Source organism: Myotis lucifugus, unplaced genomic scaffold (assembly GCF_000147115.1).
Source record: "Myotis lucifugus unplaced genomic scaffold, Myoluc2.0 scaffold_100, whole genome shotgun sequence".
In the NCBI taxonomy this organism is placed as follows: domain Eukaryota; kingdom Metazoa; phylum Chordata; class Mammalia; order Chiroptera; family Vespertilionidae; genus Myotis; species Myotis lucifugus.
In genome coordinates this window covers 1,800,779-1,815,754 of record NW_005871148.1, presented here as the reverse complement: position 1 = coordinate 1,815,754, position 14,976 = coordinate 1,800,779, and the positions used below count along the sequence as shown (strand labels likewise).

General features: G+C 45.3%; 1 protein-coding gene across 8 annotated transcripts in view; it reads right to left on the bottom strand.

Annotated features, from left to right (window-relative positions):
• Positions 1–211: 211 nt before the first annotated feature.
• The window catches only part of ACLY (ATP citrate lyase), a 49,782-nt gene continuing 35,017 nt past the window's right edge, over positions 212–14,976 (bottom strand). For 6 of the 8 annotated variants that reach the window (XM_006092402.3, XM_006092401.3, XM_006092403.3 and 3 more), the window contains 11 exons: positions 13,150–13,231; positions 12,465–12,575; positions 8,918–9,045; positions 8,249–8,342; positions 5,368–5,522; positions 3,856–4,006; positions 3,518–3,661; positions 2,591–2,704; positions 2,132–2,214; positions 1,552–1,628; positions 212–1,174 (listed from right to left, as the gene is read on the bottom strand). In XM_006092402.3, the coding sequence (XP_006092464.1) occupies positions 1,080–1,174; positions 1,552–1,628; positions 2,132–2,214; positions 2,591–2,704; positions 3,518–3,661; positions 3,856–4,006; positions 5,368–5,522; positions 8,249–8,342; positions 8,918–9,045; positions 12,465–12,575; positions 13,150–13,231 (1,234 nt within the window). In that variant the 3' untranslated portion in view covers positions 212–1,079. Of the gene's footprint in view, positions 1,175–1,551; positions 1,629–2,131; positions 2,215–2,590; positions 2,705–3,406; positions 3,662–3,855; positions 4,007–5,367; positions 5,523–8,248; positions 8,343–8,917; positions 9,046–12,464; positions 12,576–13,149; positions 13,232–14,976 lie in introns of those variants that run through there. The other 2 variants (XM_006092405.3, XR_002830126.1) reach the window with 2 other exon arrangements.

The window sequence follows — 14,976 nt, the reverse complement described above, 5'->3', positions numbered from 1 at the left end:
TATCTGGATGGATAGAGCTTTGGTTCTCATTCACTAAGAGGGAGGTGCAAATATAAAGGGGGGGTTGTTTTTGGAAATAGTGTTTTGATGGATTCCTTTTTAAAAACAAAAAGAGGTAGATTAACATTTTTAAAAATACATGCAGTAAAATTACTAGAAAGTAAAGTTCAAAGGAATACAGATAAAATGGATGGATGACATGAGACAGCAGTAAGGTATTCATTGTTACTATATAGTTTATTCAAACCAAACTATGATAATACGAAGAAGAGACTGAGGTGGCAGCTGCCCAGAATCTTGTGGATTACAGATGCAAACTGGCTGGAGAGGAGTCCTTGGACCCACACTTCAGTAACAGACAAGTCAGTTGCATAAATATAGAGAACATAAGACACAGACATTTCACAGCTTTTTGCTTTGCGTTTCCATTTTAAACATATGTATGTTACAACTTTACATTTTAACTTACTCCTCCACATATTCTGTAACAATGGCTAAGGATGCAATGGTCTCAACACGACATAAGCAGACTTTGGTCTGCAATATGGAACGTTTCAGTGAGATACCAAACAAACCCTTAACACAGAACACACAAAAAGACTCTAAAAAGATCTGATTAATACAATGTTTTTTTTATGTTATATAAGCAGGAAAAGGGGGAAGTGGAAACACAAGACATTAGGGGTGCCTTAAATGTATAGTATCTTGAGGTCTTCAAAGTTTCATTCCCTTCCTTCAAGGGGAAAATTTTTTTTTAACTAATGGAAAAAAGAAAGCCCTACAATGAGGAAAAACACTATCTTGACAGTGCTTAGATGCTTTTATGTAATAATTACAGCAGGTAGCAGAGCAAATGTCACAAATATTGGCTTTGTCTTTATTTCTATGCTTAAAAAAAAATTAAGCTTCTTTGTATGGACTGAACAGTGTTAGCCTGTGGGTGTTGGTCTCCCGTGCCTGTACACCAGTGGGTTTACAGCCCAGGCCCATCCTGAGCAAGCTCCAGTGCCAGCTGTCTGCACGCTATTTCCCAAGGGAGGAGTTGTCTTCACTTCACTGCAACAGGATTCCTGGCTCAGTTACATGCTCATGTGTTCCGGAAGAACATATGAAATATCATCCCACGGGTGACGGTATAGCCCCTGCTTCAGCCTCTTCTGATCAAGGTAGTGTCCTAAAATGGAGCAAATGCATTTTTTTTTTTGAGTTGGTGAATTTGTTAAAAGTTTGGTGAAGGAGAAAGGATAAGGAAGGAAAATGCATCTAATACAAAAAGGCAGATACAAAGAAATGGGGAAGTAAATCGAGACCCATTCCATAGGTAGATGTCAGGCTTGGTTTGCAATCAAAGTAACTTCCAAGACAAGGGAACAAAGGTAAAGATAAGGGGGAAATGAAGGTAAGAAAGGACGGATTAGAAACAATGATTAAGTCAATGTGACATCTTTTTTTAGAGACTCACCACATGGGTAAAGCAGTGTAGCTGGACCACAGAGAAAAAAAAAAACAATCCCACCTAAAACCCTCTTAAAACAATAACAACTCACTCACCAATGAAGCCCATGCTCCTTCCCAGAACAAAGATGCCATTGAGGGCTCCAATGTCAATATATTCATCAGCTTCTTCCCTGCAACACACAATCAACATGTAGTATTTTTGTTTTGTTTTTAATCCTCACGTGAGGATATGTTTCCGCCCATTGTAGAGAGAGAGGGAGGGAGAGAGGGAAACAGAAACATTGATGTGAGACAGAAGCATCAACTGGTTGCTTGCTGTATTCACTGCGACCAGGGATCGAACCCGCAACCTTTCAGTGTACAGGACAACACTCTAACCCACTGGGCAACATCGGCCAGGGCTCAACATGTAGTTTTAAAATGGCTCACATGACGGCCCTCCTCCCTGACAGTACAACCTCTGCTCAGGAGTGAGAAGCCAGTTCTCTTTGATTTCAAAGTGGAAAGGAGGGATGCTCTGGGTGGTGGGAGTAGAGGCAATTTTTGTTCTTTTTTATACCACTACTACATATTTTCTAAGTTCTCTATAGTGAACATGCGTTATTTTCAGAGTTGGGAGGGAACAACAAAAATCAATAAACACTATGAAGAAGGAAAGGGCTGCGAAGCTCACCGAGTGAAGGACCCACAGTTTCTAAGCATGTCTACAAATGCAACTCCGATGAAGCCATCTACATTCAGGATAAGATTTGGTTTCTGGGAAGGCAAAATATTCAAAGCATTTGTCATTATTTCTCATATTTCCCTTGTAATTTTCCACTATTACTACTACTACACTACGTATTCTGATCACCATTTAAAAAAACTCCTCCCAAAGCATCCCAGTTGGTTAGAAGGGACTGTCTTACCGAGTTCAATCCCCATTGTCTAGCAAAGGATCTGACACCTAGTTGACACTTAGTGTCTGTTGAACTTACTAGTAGTTATGCAACAGAAATAAAATTTTCCAGAAAACCAGGTTTAATTTTAGCTACACAATCAAAAGATAACTTGGCTGTCTCATTTCTGCCAAGAAATTCACCCAAGAAATTCTGCCAAGTAATTCAAGAATTAGGAGCATTTGCTTTTTTACCTTTGAGGTGGTAATCTTTTCCACTTCCAGCGCATAGTCGAGCAGGGGCGTGGCAGGGAAGTGCTGTTTGACGTAATCTTTCAGGATCTGCACTCGCATGTCTGGGTTGTTTATCTAGAAAGTGATTTAAAGTTACAGAGGAACTCACTCTAACAGTTCTACTAAGGACTATGTTTGTGCTCATGTCACAAGTAGGCACACTACATTTCATATCCAGGTATGCAGGAGGCAACCGATCAATGATTCTCTCTCATCGTTGTTTTGATCCCTCTCACACTCTTGCTTCCTCTCTGAAATCAATAAGAAATATATTTAAAAAATAAATAAATAAATAAATAAATAAAGTATTTATTCCCTGGCCTCTACCAATCAGGCTTGCCCTGATATTCTTGCTTTTCCTGTCCCAGTGAGTCAGACTTAACCATGTGACTTTCATTGGCCAAGGAAATTCTAGTGAAAGTGAGCTGTACCAAGCAGAAGCTTTAAGAACTTCTGCCATGACTTTTCCCAGATAGCGGCTGCTTCTTCAGTGTAGATGACAGAACAGAGCAGCAGGCAACCCGCAGTGAGGGTGGGGTGAATCCCACAGGGGGTGTAGAGTGAATAAGAAACCCTTGCTGTTGCAAGCCACTGAGATTCTGGGAGTTGTGTTACTGCAGCATGCAGCTAGCCTCAGGTGCTGATATGTCCCCTTACCCTGACCTGTCCTTTCTCTTATAAGGTTCATAGGATGAGTTTCCAGCTCATCATATTTTCACACCACAACTAAACACAATAAAAATTGTTTAAAGGCAACCTGTATTACAACGTTCTCACCTGTCAACAGGTCCAAAGCTTTGCATGTTGGAGTCAAGAGCCTGCGTGTTCTCAACTAAATTGATGCTCTCTTGTCCCCATTCATCCAGTCCCTTAAGGAGAACAACTTACCGACTTTACTCGGTGACCGATGCCCATGATCAGTTTTCCTTCCTTCTTCATCTTGTTCACAAACTCCATGGGGATAATGCCACTGTCAAAGGCTTTGCTGAACATCTTGGCTGCTGCATCCAGGGCACCCCCAAATCGGTCACCCTGTAGGAGAAGCAAGCCCATGTTGCCCTGAGCTGTGATTCTCCTTCAACTTTGCAGACAATTTGGCATGCCCTGAACACCCCCAGCGCAGGCTTTCACCTTCCAGGGCTGCTTCTAGGACCCGGCTATAGCCAAGCAGCACGGTGCCAAAGCCCAGTGTCCCTGCTGTGCACTCCCGGGAAGACAATACTCACAATGGTGAGCAGCCCCGAGGTGAGGCTGGAGACCAAGTCCTTCCCAGCCCGAGCACAGATGATGGTGTTATGAGCCCCAGACACGGCTGGGCCATGGTCAGCTGTCACCATCAGGCACATCTCAATGAATTGGCAGGAGTACTTGGGCAACCTAGAGTGGGTGAGTAAAGGGACAGGGGAAGGAGAACAGAAACGGTGGTGAGCTGCTGAACAGGAGATGCATTGACAAGGCCATGCTCCTACTTCCTCCCACCTCCCTAAACAAGTCACTCAAACTCAAGAAGGGCAGCAACCTGCCAATCTAGGTCTGATACTATCATACCAACTCTAGGGCAAAACCTCCAGATTCTTGAGAGGCTCTGGACTCTGCTGAGAACAAATACTGGTTTTAAATAGTTAGCAACCAGGGTGTGAAATCTCTTCTTTAGTCAGTTTTCAGCATGAGTTGCTATGACAGGATTTGACCTGTATTTGTGGCTACCCTCTATGGACTAGACAGAGAAGAGGTGAGGTCCCTGTCCCTTTCACAATGTAGGAGCCCTAGACCTCCAGTGTTCATCCTACCAACTGTGATTAAGAATGCAGCCTGGAGCCCTGGCCGGCTTGGCTCAGTGGATAGAGCGTCAGCCTGTGGACTGAAGGGTCCCAGGTTCGATTCCGGCCAAGGGCACATGCCTGGGTTGTGGGCTGGATCCCCAGTAGCGGGAGTGGGTGTGTGTGTGTGCAGAAGGCAGCCAATCAGTGATTCTCTCTCATCATTGATGTTTCTATCTCTCCCTCCTTCTCCCTTCCTCTCTGAAATCAATAAAGAAATATATTTTTAAAAAAAGAATGCAGCCTGGAGACATGGGGATGCAAGAGCAGAGTGAAACCTGCTCTGGTAACTCAGGTGTTACAGCTCGTGAACATTTCCCCGGAAGGGCCCAAAGCAGGACAAGATCCACCTCTCTGCAGGTGAGGGCATGACACAGACCAAGACTTCGACCTGGCCTTCTGCCCAGGCCCAACACCACGCCAGGGCTCTGTGAATCATGGCCTCCCTGGCCCCCTTGCCCAGCTGTCAGTCCCAGGGGAGGGCTAAGCTTGGGAGTTGCAGAGAAAACCATTTTTTCCTCACATTCAGGCTAATGATACAAGGTACTTTACGCGTGTTCAGCAACTCTACCAGCCCTGTACTCTTTTGCCACCAGATCCATCCAGGCCTCCCCTGCTAACCCTCACCTTTCTCTCAAGAGGCCTGCATTGACTCTGTCCCTGTCTTCATATGTTCCCAAGGGAAAGGGGCTGATCCAAGATTCCTGATTAAGTCATGGTTTAGACTGGCCCTTCTGTTCTTGGAAGACGTAGGAGTCTGTATTTTTTTCATTTAGCCTCATCATTGATTTGTGGCCATAAAGATTGCCTGACTGGCCCTGGACTATTCCTCAAGGCTGCCCACCCCCATTCCCGTCAGGGGAAAATCATTAACTCCAGTTTGCAGGGCCCTACCAACTTCTGCCTTCCATGCCTCACCTTCTCTGGAACCAAAGCAGGCCGAGGACCCCGCCGATGCCCATCTCTTCCTTGAAGACCTCGGTGATGGGCATGCCTGCGTAGATGAGCTCCTGTCCCCGTTCATCGCAGATACTGGTCATGAATGAGGCAGGTTTCCGGATCAAGCCCAGCTCCTGAGCAGAGATGGGGCAGAAGCAAGCAGCACTATGGTAACCACAGAAATTTTTCCTGGACTGCACCACCGGCTGTGCTCTCAGAACCAGTGTCCCAGGAATATGTTAAAATTCTGGTGGCCATGTATTCGATAACAGCTTCCACCGGTCGTGTTTGTGCCTGGGCTTGGGGCTCCACTTGCACAGCTTCACCCAGCCTGACAGACAAGCTCCTCCCAAGAAATGCAAGAGCTCTTTTACTGAATCTAATGTAGAAAACGCCCGGTCGGTGAGGCTCAGTGGTTGAGCATCGAACTATGAACCAGGAGGTCAGGGTTCGATTCCCAGTCAGGGCACATGCCCAGGTTGCAGACTTGATCCCCAGTAGGGGGCGTGCAGGAGGCAGTCGATCAATGATTCTCTCTCATCATTGATGTTTCTCTCTCTCTCCCTTCCTCTCTGAAACCAATAATATATATGTAAAAAGAAAAGAAGACAGCAGTGCCACACTATGGCACCTGCTTAGCCTCAGCTCTATTCTGTTCTTTACTGAGCATTTGTGGGGCCAGGCATTGCCCTAAGCCGTTGACATCCATGGGCTCACTCTAACCCAGGGGTGGGCAAACTTTTTGACTCGAGGGCCACAATGAGTTCTTAAACTGGACCGGAGGGCCGGAACAAAAGCATGGATGGAGTGTTTGTGTGAACTAATATAAATTCAAAGTAAACATCATTACATAAAAGGGTACGGTCTTTTTTTTTTTTTTTTTAGTTTTATTCATTTCAAACGGGCCGGATCCGGCCCGCGGGCCATAGTTTGCCCACGGCTGCTCTAACCTCACAAAAGAAAGTCATTCTTCATGTTTAACAGAGGAAATGAATGTTAGAGTGGCTCAATAACAGTCGCCTGGCTAAGAAATGGAAGAATGGCCCAGCTGGTGTGGCTCAGTGGTTGAGCTATGACCCAGGGACCAAGAGGTCACTGGTTGATTCCCTGTCAGGGCACATGCCTGGGTTGCCGCTCGATCCCCAGTTGGGGACATGTAATGTAGGAGGCAGCTGATCGATGATGTTTCTCTATCATTGATGTTTCTATCTTTCTATCTCTCCCCTTCCTCTCCCTCTAAAAGTCAATAACATATATTTTTTTAAAGTTACAATCTTTAAAAAAAAAAAGAAAGAAATGGAAGAATGAATCCAAAGGGAAAAAATTTAAACACTTCACATACAGCTGCCAACCCCAGCCAAAATGTAATGAGGCACATGGCTGTGGGTACGGGGGATCCCCTCAAGATGCCTTTTACCCAGGGGCGGGGACTGAGCTCCTGAATTTCCCAGTTCCCGACTTGGGCACCCAGGGGTATCATCAAGCCAACATTGTCCAGGCCCATTTCTTCAGTTACCCCCATGAATTTTAATTAAAAAATGCTTTTAACTTACATTCTAATTACGTGAGTATCTTCTTTTTAAAAATTTAAAACAGAACTAGACTTTCTGACTTAGCGTTTGTCAGTTTAGTGGACATCTTTCTGGGCCTTTCTTTCTCCACTTTTATTTACATGCATGCATAAACACATGGAGACTAAGCAACATTGTTTTGTGTGCAGAATTTTTATAATCACATTACATATACTGTCCTGTAATGTGTTTGCTCAATGAACTTGAGCTTCAGCACACATAGATCCAGTTTGCTCCCTTACCTGCAGTATAGTAGCCCATCATATGACCATACCACCATTTAGCAATTCCTTCACTGATTACTATCAACTAGAAAAATATCCTTGAACAGATTTCTTTGTATATGTAAACATTTCTCTGAAGTAGTTTTCTAGACATGGAATTGCTGGGCCATAAGGTATGAGCACTTTTAAATTTGATTCATATGACCCAACTGCCTGTCAGAAAGGTTGTGTCAATTTCCATTCCTACCAACAATGAATGAATGCACCAGTTTCCTCACACCCATACAAACACAGCGTATTACCAAAGAATTTTTATCTTTGCTGGGCTGATAGGGAAAAACGAGTATCACGGTTTTGTTTTGTTTTAATCCTCACCTTAGAATATTTTTTTAGTGATTTTAGAGAGAGAAGAAGGGGGAGAGAGAAACATCAATGTGAGAAACATCGATCAGGTGCCTCCTGTAAGTGTCACGATTGAGGATCAAGCCTGAAACCTTTTGGTGTACGGGACAAAGCTCCAACTGAGCCACTCGGTCAAGGTAGTATCCCAGTTTTTACTTTGGTTCCTTATATAATGAGTGAGTTGAGTACTTCTTACTGTTGAAAGGCCCTTTACTACCCTTTTTTTCTAGTTGGGTCTTTTAAATATTGATTTCTAAATATCAAGAAGACTAGTTTTTCATCCATGTCCTTACTTCAGCCTGAGACCTCTTAGGAAGCACGAACAACTCTAGGGGACACTGTCTGCCCCAGCCCCGTTTCCAGGTCAGGCAACCCAGCTGTGGAGATACCCACTGCCCTCCACCCTCTGCGGCCCTGCATTGTTTTACCCACAAGCTCCAGCACACAGGGAGGAGGTGGAATCCAGGAGTCTAACTGGTTTCTCCCGAGCCCTTGGAGAAGCCACCCCTAGAGGTGTGGTTTAGAGCCCAGAGCAGTGATCACATGGTTGCTCTACTAGGTCAGGCCTGCCTTCCAAGGATTCAAGGCAAATCACGTCAAAGCCCACACCTCAGCCCCTAAATCTCCCTGGCCCACACAGTTAGGGACATACATGGCACCTACCCTGGCCCAGGAGTAGTCCATCGGCACCGTCGGGGGAGGTACCTCCTGCGCAGGGACAATGACCCCTTTGGCCACAAGATCATCATACACAGACCTAGGAGGCAGGGAAAGGGCAGGAGAAAAGACACCCATGTGGATTTTCTTCTGGGCTTTTCTAAGCCATCCCACGAATGCTCCCCCATCTAACCATCTAACCCAAACTCTTTATTTTTTCCTTCTCTGTACCCCCTTCCTGTCTGTGACTTAGTCTTACCAGTTAGATTCCCAAGTGAAAACAGGTTCTAGCCCAGACTCCCCTATCACCTCTGAATGGGGCATTATAAAAGTTGAATCTGGAAGCCAGGTAAGGTCAAAGGATGAATGGGAAGAGACAACAGTGTATCAATAACTCTTGATCCATCCATTAGAGGTGACACTTTCTAAATGTTTCTATGCTCATCTCTCATTTATGGCCAGTCAAGTAGGAAGGTTAAGAAAGTGAACATGTTTTGTATAATACCAGTGTGAATGGCCTGTAACTGCTGCTTCTACAAACAGAATAAAATAAAAGCCAAAGAAAAAAAGGGTTTTGGACTATCCACACAGCTGCTGAGACAGACCAGGCATATCAGACACCTCCATGTGAGAGAGGCTGCTGACCCAGGAGGCTCCTTCCACAGGTTCACTTACTGGATGAGGTCTCCAAGTTCATCGAAGCTCCGGGGCACAAACACTCCTGCCTCTTTCAAAGCCTGGTTCTTGGCCACTGCAGTTTCAGAAGCCTGGTTGGCACAAGCGCCAGCGTGGCCAAATTGTACCTAGAAGGCAAAGGAGAGTGGTGTGACTGGCTGGAACAAAGGCTCCTGGGAAATGACAGCACTTATTACAGGCCGGACCCACCAAACACTCTTCAGAAATCACTTCCTTCAACCCCAAGCAGGTATGATGGAGGACTTATTTTATGGATGAGGACACTGAAACATCAACACATTCGGGAAATAACACTCAAGATCACACAGCTGGTAGGTAATGGAGCTAGGATACAAGGTCTGGCAGCCCAACTCCCCAGACCCTTCACCTGGCTTCCCCTGGGGCAGAGGTCCAGGGGATGGAAGATAGGGATTAGTTCTGAGTAACAGGTGAGGAGTGTTACACATTGGCAACCTGAGGCTGAAGTGAGCTCATAGACATGATATGATTATCCCACACACACTTTTTGTAAAATAGGGACCAATGTTAAAAAAAAAAAAAAAAAGGGTTTCATGTCAAAATACAAATTCCCAGCTTTTTTGAAAGTCAGATTTTGTGCCGTAGGCTTATATTCCCACATAGCAACAATTACCTGAAGCCAATGAGCAATGGCTGCCTTCCACCTAAGGATGTACTGAGGTAAAATATAAATCCAATGAAATACAGGAGTTGACTGACTGTGGGAAGTGAGCGAGAAGGAAGAGAAAACCAATGTCTTTGATGAAGCGATGGGGAAAATGAATTAACCCAGTGAAACCTCTGGTACAAAACCCTGACTTAGGAACAGAGGGGGTGACTGGGGGGTGACTGTAATCACACCTAACCTGTTCAAACAACACTTATTATATATGCCAGCACTTCTCTAAAAGCTTTACTCATTAATCTTTCAGTAGCTATGACTGTTCCCTATTAAAAAAAGGAAATGGAAGCAGGGAGGGGTAAAGTAACTTGCCCAAGGTCACACAGGCAATATGTGGTAGCATTTGAACCCAGCAATTTGGCCTCTGACTGTGCTCTTAATCCCTAAATATAATAAAAGGTGCCTTAAGTGTTGAAAAGGTTAGCAGCTGCTGCTCCAATTAGCAACACATGCCTTAAAACACGGGTTCCCAATACCTTCTTTGTAGGACTTAATTTGCATGAGTGAAAGGAGTGGGAAGGAGGAGATAGTCTTCACTCAAATACACTTAGAAAATGCTGGCTGGGTTCAAGGAAGTTAAACAAGTTTCTTTAACTCAGAGATTTCTTAACACTAAAACAAAAATGTTAAAAGGGAGATAGGTTATATTGCACGTTCATAGTTTATAAAAGCTCTTTGCTTTTCTGTTTATTGGGTTTGTTTTTAGGACCATCGAGACAGGACCAGTGTTTTGTGAACATACTTCTGAAAAATGCCACCTTACCTATACCCAATTCTTTTTTTTTTTAAATATATTTTATTGAATTTTTACAGAGAAGAAGGGAGAGGGATAGAGAGTTAGAAACATCGATGAGAGAGATCGATCAGCTGCCTCCTGCACAGCCCCCAGTAGGGATGTGCCCGCAACCCAGGTACATGCCCCCGACCGGAATCGAACCCGGGACCCTTAAGTCCGCAGGCCGATGCTCCATCCACTGAGCCAAACCGGTTCGGCTATACCCAATTCTTAATCCACTTTTTCCCAAGGAGCTGTCTCAGTGTGCCAACAGGTAGAGATTTATCTGATTTCCTCTACAGGGTGGAAAGTTCTGCAAGGTCATGTGAATCCAAACATCACCAATTAGCTAGGTAGTCACTGTACTGTCCTATATAATAAAAGCCCAATCTGCTAAGTGTCTGGTTGTCCGTTCAACCAATCAAAGCATAATATGCTAATGATATGCTAAGGCCACTCAACTGCTCACTATAAGGTGCACTGACCACCAGGGGGCAGACGCTCCAAATGGTAGGTTAGCTTGCTGCTGGAGTCCAGCCAATTGGGACTGAGCAAGATGGGCCAGACATGCCCTGGAGCCCTCCCACAGCCTCTTCCCCAACGCCAGCCCCACCCGTGCACAAACTCGTGCACCAGGCCTCTAGTTTTACATGAAGTTTTAAAAAATCATTAAAAAACAAAACCAAAACACCTCCTGAGGACCTGCCCAACCTATGGGGTGATGATAAGTGCCCAGCCAGAAACAAAAGAGCAAGGTGCTTGCCCTCTGGAGGTGTCCTCAGCAGAGTAGGGTGGAGTAATGCAAGCTGGTTAAGAGAAACAATGGAGGAGAAGGAAGGGGTTATTTTTGGCTGTTGGGGTGTGGAGGAGAAAGTGGTCACAAAGAAAGAAAGTCAGAAACTGCTTCATGGGATAAGTGAAGAAGAATGGAAAGGAATAGTTGCTAAGACCTATACGTGCCAGACCTTCACAATTATTTTCTTATTTAAGCCATGCAACAATCCCGTACCATTTCCATTTTACAGCTCAGCAAACTAGGGTACAGAGAGGCGAAATGACTTGCCCATGCCATACATCTATTGAGATCTGATTCTAAAGCCTTTGGAAGTAGAGCTCATCCCTGAAAGATCCCATCACCCAACCAATCCCATTTTATCTCCTTAAAACACACACACACACACACACACACACACACACACACACACTTAATAAAATGGATATTATCAATATTTACTGCACTCTGCCATTTTTGATTTAACTAATCTTAAACTTTTTCTCCATCAACATATCAAAATCCACCTCATTCTTCTCCAGCCTGCCCAGCTTTCCATTATATGATTGTGCCATGATGTCCCAGTGCCCTCCTGGCCAGCATTTAGGTTGTTTCCATTTTTTGCTATGACAAGGTTACAATGAATCCTTGTACATATACTTTGAAATATTTTTGCATGCAAATTCATAAGGGAAAGTTGCAGAAATGGAACTGGTGGTTCAAATGAAAAGTGCATTTTACAACTGGACAAATATTGCCACTTTGAGGTGGGCAGGAATCTGAAGAGGAAAGGCAAGCATTCTAGGGAGAAAAAATTAGTGTGATGCAGGCTTACTGGTAGGAAGAACTGAGGGTTTAAGCACAGGGATTATCACTATTGCAGGAAGCCTCGAAGGCCAGGTTTTATGTTATATACACAACACAGGACAAGGCCTCACACTCAGAGCCTGCTGTTAGATGCTGAACTTACTATATGCCGCCAGGCATGTTCACATACATTACATCATGCACATGTGCCAAACAAGCCTTTCCTTCTGTGACCTCTCCCCACACAGAACTTCTCGTGGTCTTCCCAGCTCTGCACCAGGAATGTGTCCCGTCTCCCCATCCTCCCTTCTGCTCAGCTGACTTCTCAATGAAGCCTTCTCACCTCCTCCAGACACAGGCTGCTCCCACTCCAAGTAGTGACTGAGGTGGACTGAAAGAGCTAACTGCCTCTAAGATGACCAGAGAGTCCACCTCAAATGCCCCATCTTCGGCTTCCTGGCTCCCCACCAGCAGTGATCTGTACCGGCCATACCTCAGAGGAGAACATGGTGGCACAGGTCCCGATGCACCAGCAGACCACGGGCTTGGTGAGGCGGCCCTCCTTGATGCCCCGGCAGATCTTATACTCCTCAGTGCCCCCTATCTGCCAAGGAACAGGGAACAAGAAAAAGCCCGTGAGTTGGAGGCACCCATTCTGAGTTGCAGCAGGAAAATCAGTCCCAAATCAGGCAGAGGCCAGAGTCTAAAAAATGAGGGGACATGGGCTTGGTCCAAACAGCCTGGAAGACTGAGAGTGGTAGGGAAAAACTATAAAAGGACAGCGGGTATCCTAGGGAGTCCCTGGGACTCCTCCTTCCTAACCTGTGGGTAAGATGATTTAGGACAGGACCTGCAGGAGGCACAACCAGAAAATGGGATGGGGTTACAGGGCTCTCCCAAACTTAAAAAAAATCACATTTACTCTACTCTAGCTATCCACTGCCCACCAGGTAGAGGCATGGTCAGCAGTGCAAAGCTTCTCCTCTATTGGCACTAAGACATATTGTGCCACACAGAAGTGATAACAGTGACAATCCCTACGTCCCAGTCTAAGGGGTGAGACTACCAGGGACTGTCACCTTAAGTTATATATAACCAAAATGCATGCACTTTAAAAAACTGATGTCATACATAACTTTAACAATCAAAAAAATTAAAGAGATTTTCCTTTAACTCACCTCTCCAAGAACCACAATCATTTTGACTCCTGGAGTGTCCTGGTAACGTAATACATGATCCATAAATGTGGAGCCGGGGTACCTGGTGAGAGCACGGAGGGCATATGGGATCAGGAGGCGGTTTTGGGAGGTGTGTGTTCAGGTATGGGAAGCACGCTTGTACTAAGAACGTTGTGGGTTTTTCGTGGGTGTGGATGCCCACGGAGGGTCCAGAGATGCCATGGGGGTTGGTTGGGGGAGGGAGTAAATGGAGCACAAGGAGAAAAGGGGAGGGGAGGGGCGGAAGAGGAGGTCATAAGCCCAGAGAGGTTCCCTTGGTGGTGAGATATCTAGAAAGCATCTGTGGTGGTTTTAAAATATGCCCACAAATTCTTTTTAAAGGGTGGAAGAACCTCATGCCTCTTCTCTTGAATATGAGTTGGATTTAATGATTAGCTTCTAATGAACAAAATGTGGCAAATGTGATCCTATATCGACTCCCAAGGCTGGGTTATAAAATACAGCTTTTTCTGGCGCTCTCTCTTGAATTGCTCCCTCTTGGGAAGCCCAGTGCAAAGTCCTCAGGGCACTAAGCAGCCTGGAGGCACAGAGAGGAGCCACCTTGCCAGCCCGTGGATGAGCCCCTCCAGCCTCAGGCCTGCCTTCAGCTGACCGCAACCCTGAGGATAAGTGTGTACCCATCCCCGGAGGAACTGGCAGGAGTGCTTCCCACCCAGGAGTCCCACCTGAAATGACATGGGGGAGCCAGGGAGACTGGCAAGGTGACCCAGTCTCCCAACAGCTTTCGGTTCTGAGCTAAAGAGCAGCAGTAGTAATAGTAGTAGTAATCATGGTAATCGGCAATGGCTAAGGTTTATGAGGGTAGGAAGTACTACTGGTTATTGTTCCCACCAACAAAAGTAATGACACTATTTGTGAAAGAAGAAGAAATATATACATTGTTCTGTCCCTAGTTCCTGACACACAGCTCCTATAACCCTTGTGTTGTCCTGAGTGACAGGAGCATCTTTTGTTCTAGTGGTTGATCCTTGAGCCAGGTCCCTGACACTGAGCTCCTAAAAACCTTTTAATTTCCTGAGTAACGGGGGTGACAGAAGCTCCTAAATCCCTTGGAAGTCCTGGGTGACAGAAACTCTTGTGGGGCTCCCGCATAGCGCCTGGATGGGAGCTAGTCACCAGAAAGACCAGGCCACGATCAGAAGCTTGGAACTTTCAGTCCCACTCCCCATCCTCCAGAGAGGGAAGAGGGGCTGGGAACTGAATTAATAATCATCAATCATGATGAAGCTGCCACAAAAAATCCCTAGATATGGGGATTGGAGCTTCTGGGTTGGTGGCCAGAAATGTGAGTGGTAGTGGTAGAGAATAAAGGAATAGTTTTCCCTTTCACTATTATTAGCTACAATGAACACATACTGAGTACTGACTAAGTGCCAGCCCGTTAGCCACTTTATAAAACACGATCTCATTTAATCCTCCCACCAACTCCATGAGGTGGGCACTATTATTTCACCCATTGATATGTAAGGATGACGGAGGTATGGGGGTGGGGTAAGTAGCCTGTCAAGGATGCCCCCTTAGTAAACAGGAAAACTAGGATTTGAACCCATTTGGTCTGATTTCAAAATCGGTCCTGCTAATCACAGCACTCTGCTGCCTCCCCATGGCCACCTCAGACAATAAACAGAACTACCTGCAGGCCCTGATGCCTTTTAAAACACCTTTCCCTGTATTTTCTGATTCTTATGCTCATGTTAGTTCTAAGGCAAGAGTGGACTTAAGATATCATTCCCACCAGAAACTAAGAAAATATTGAATGTCAACTGT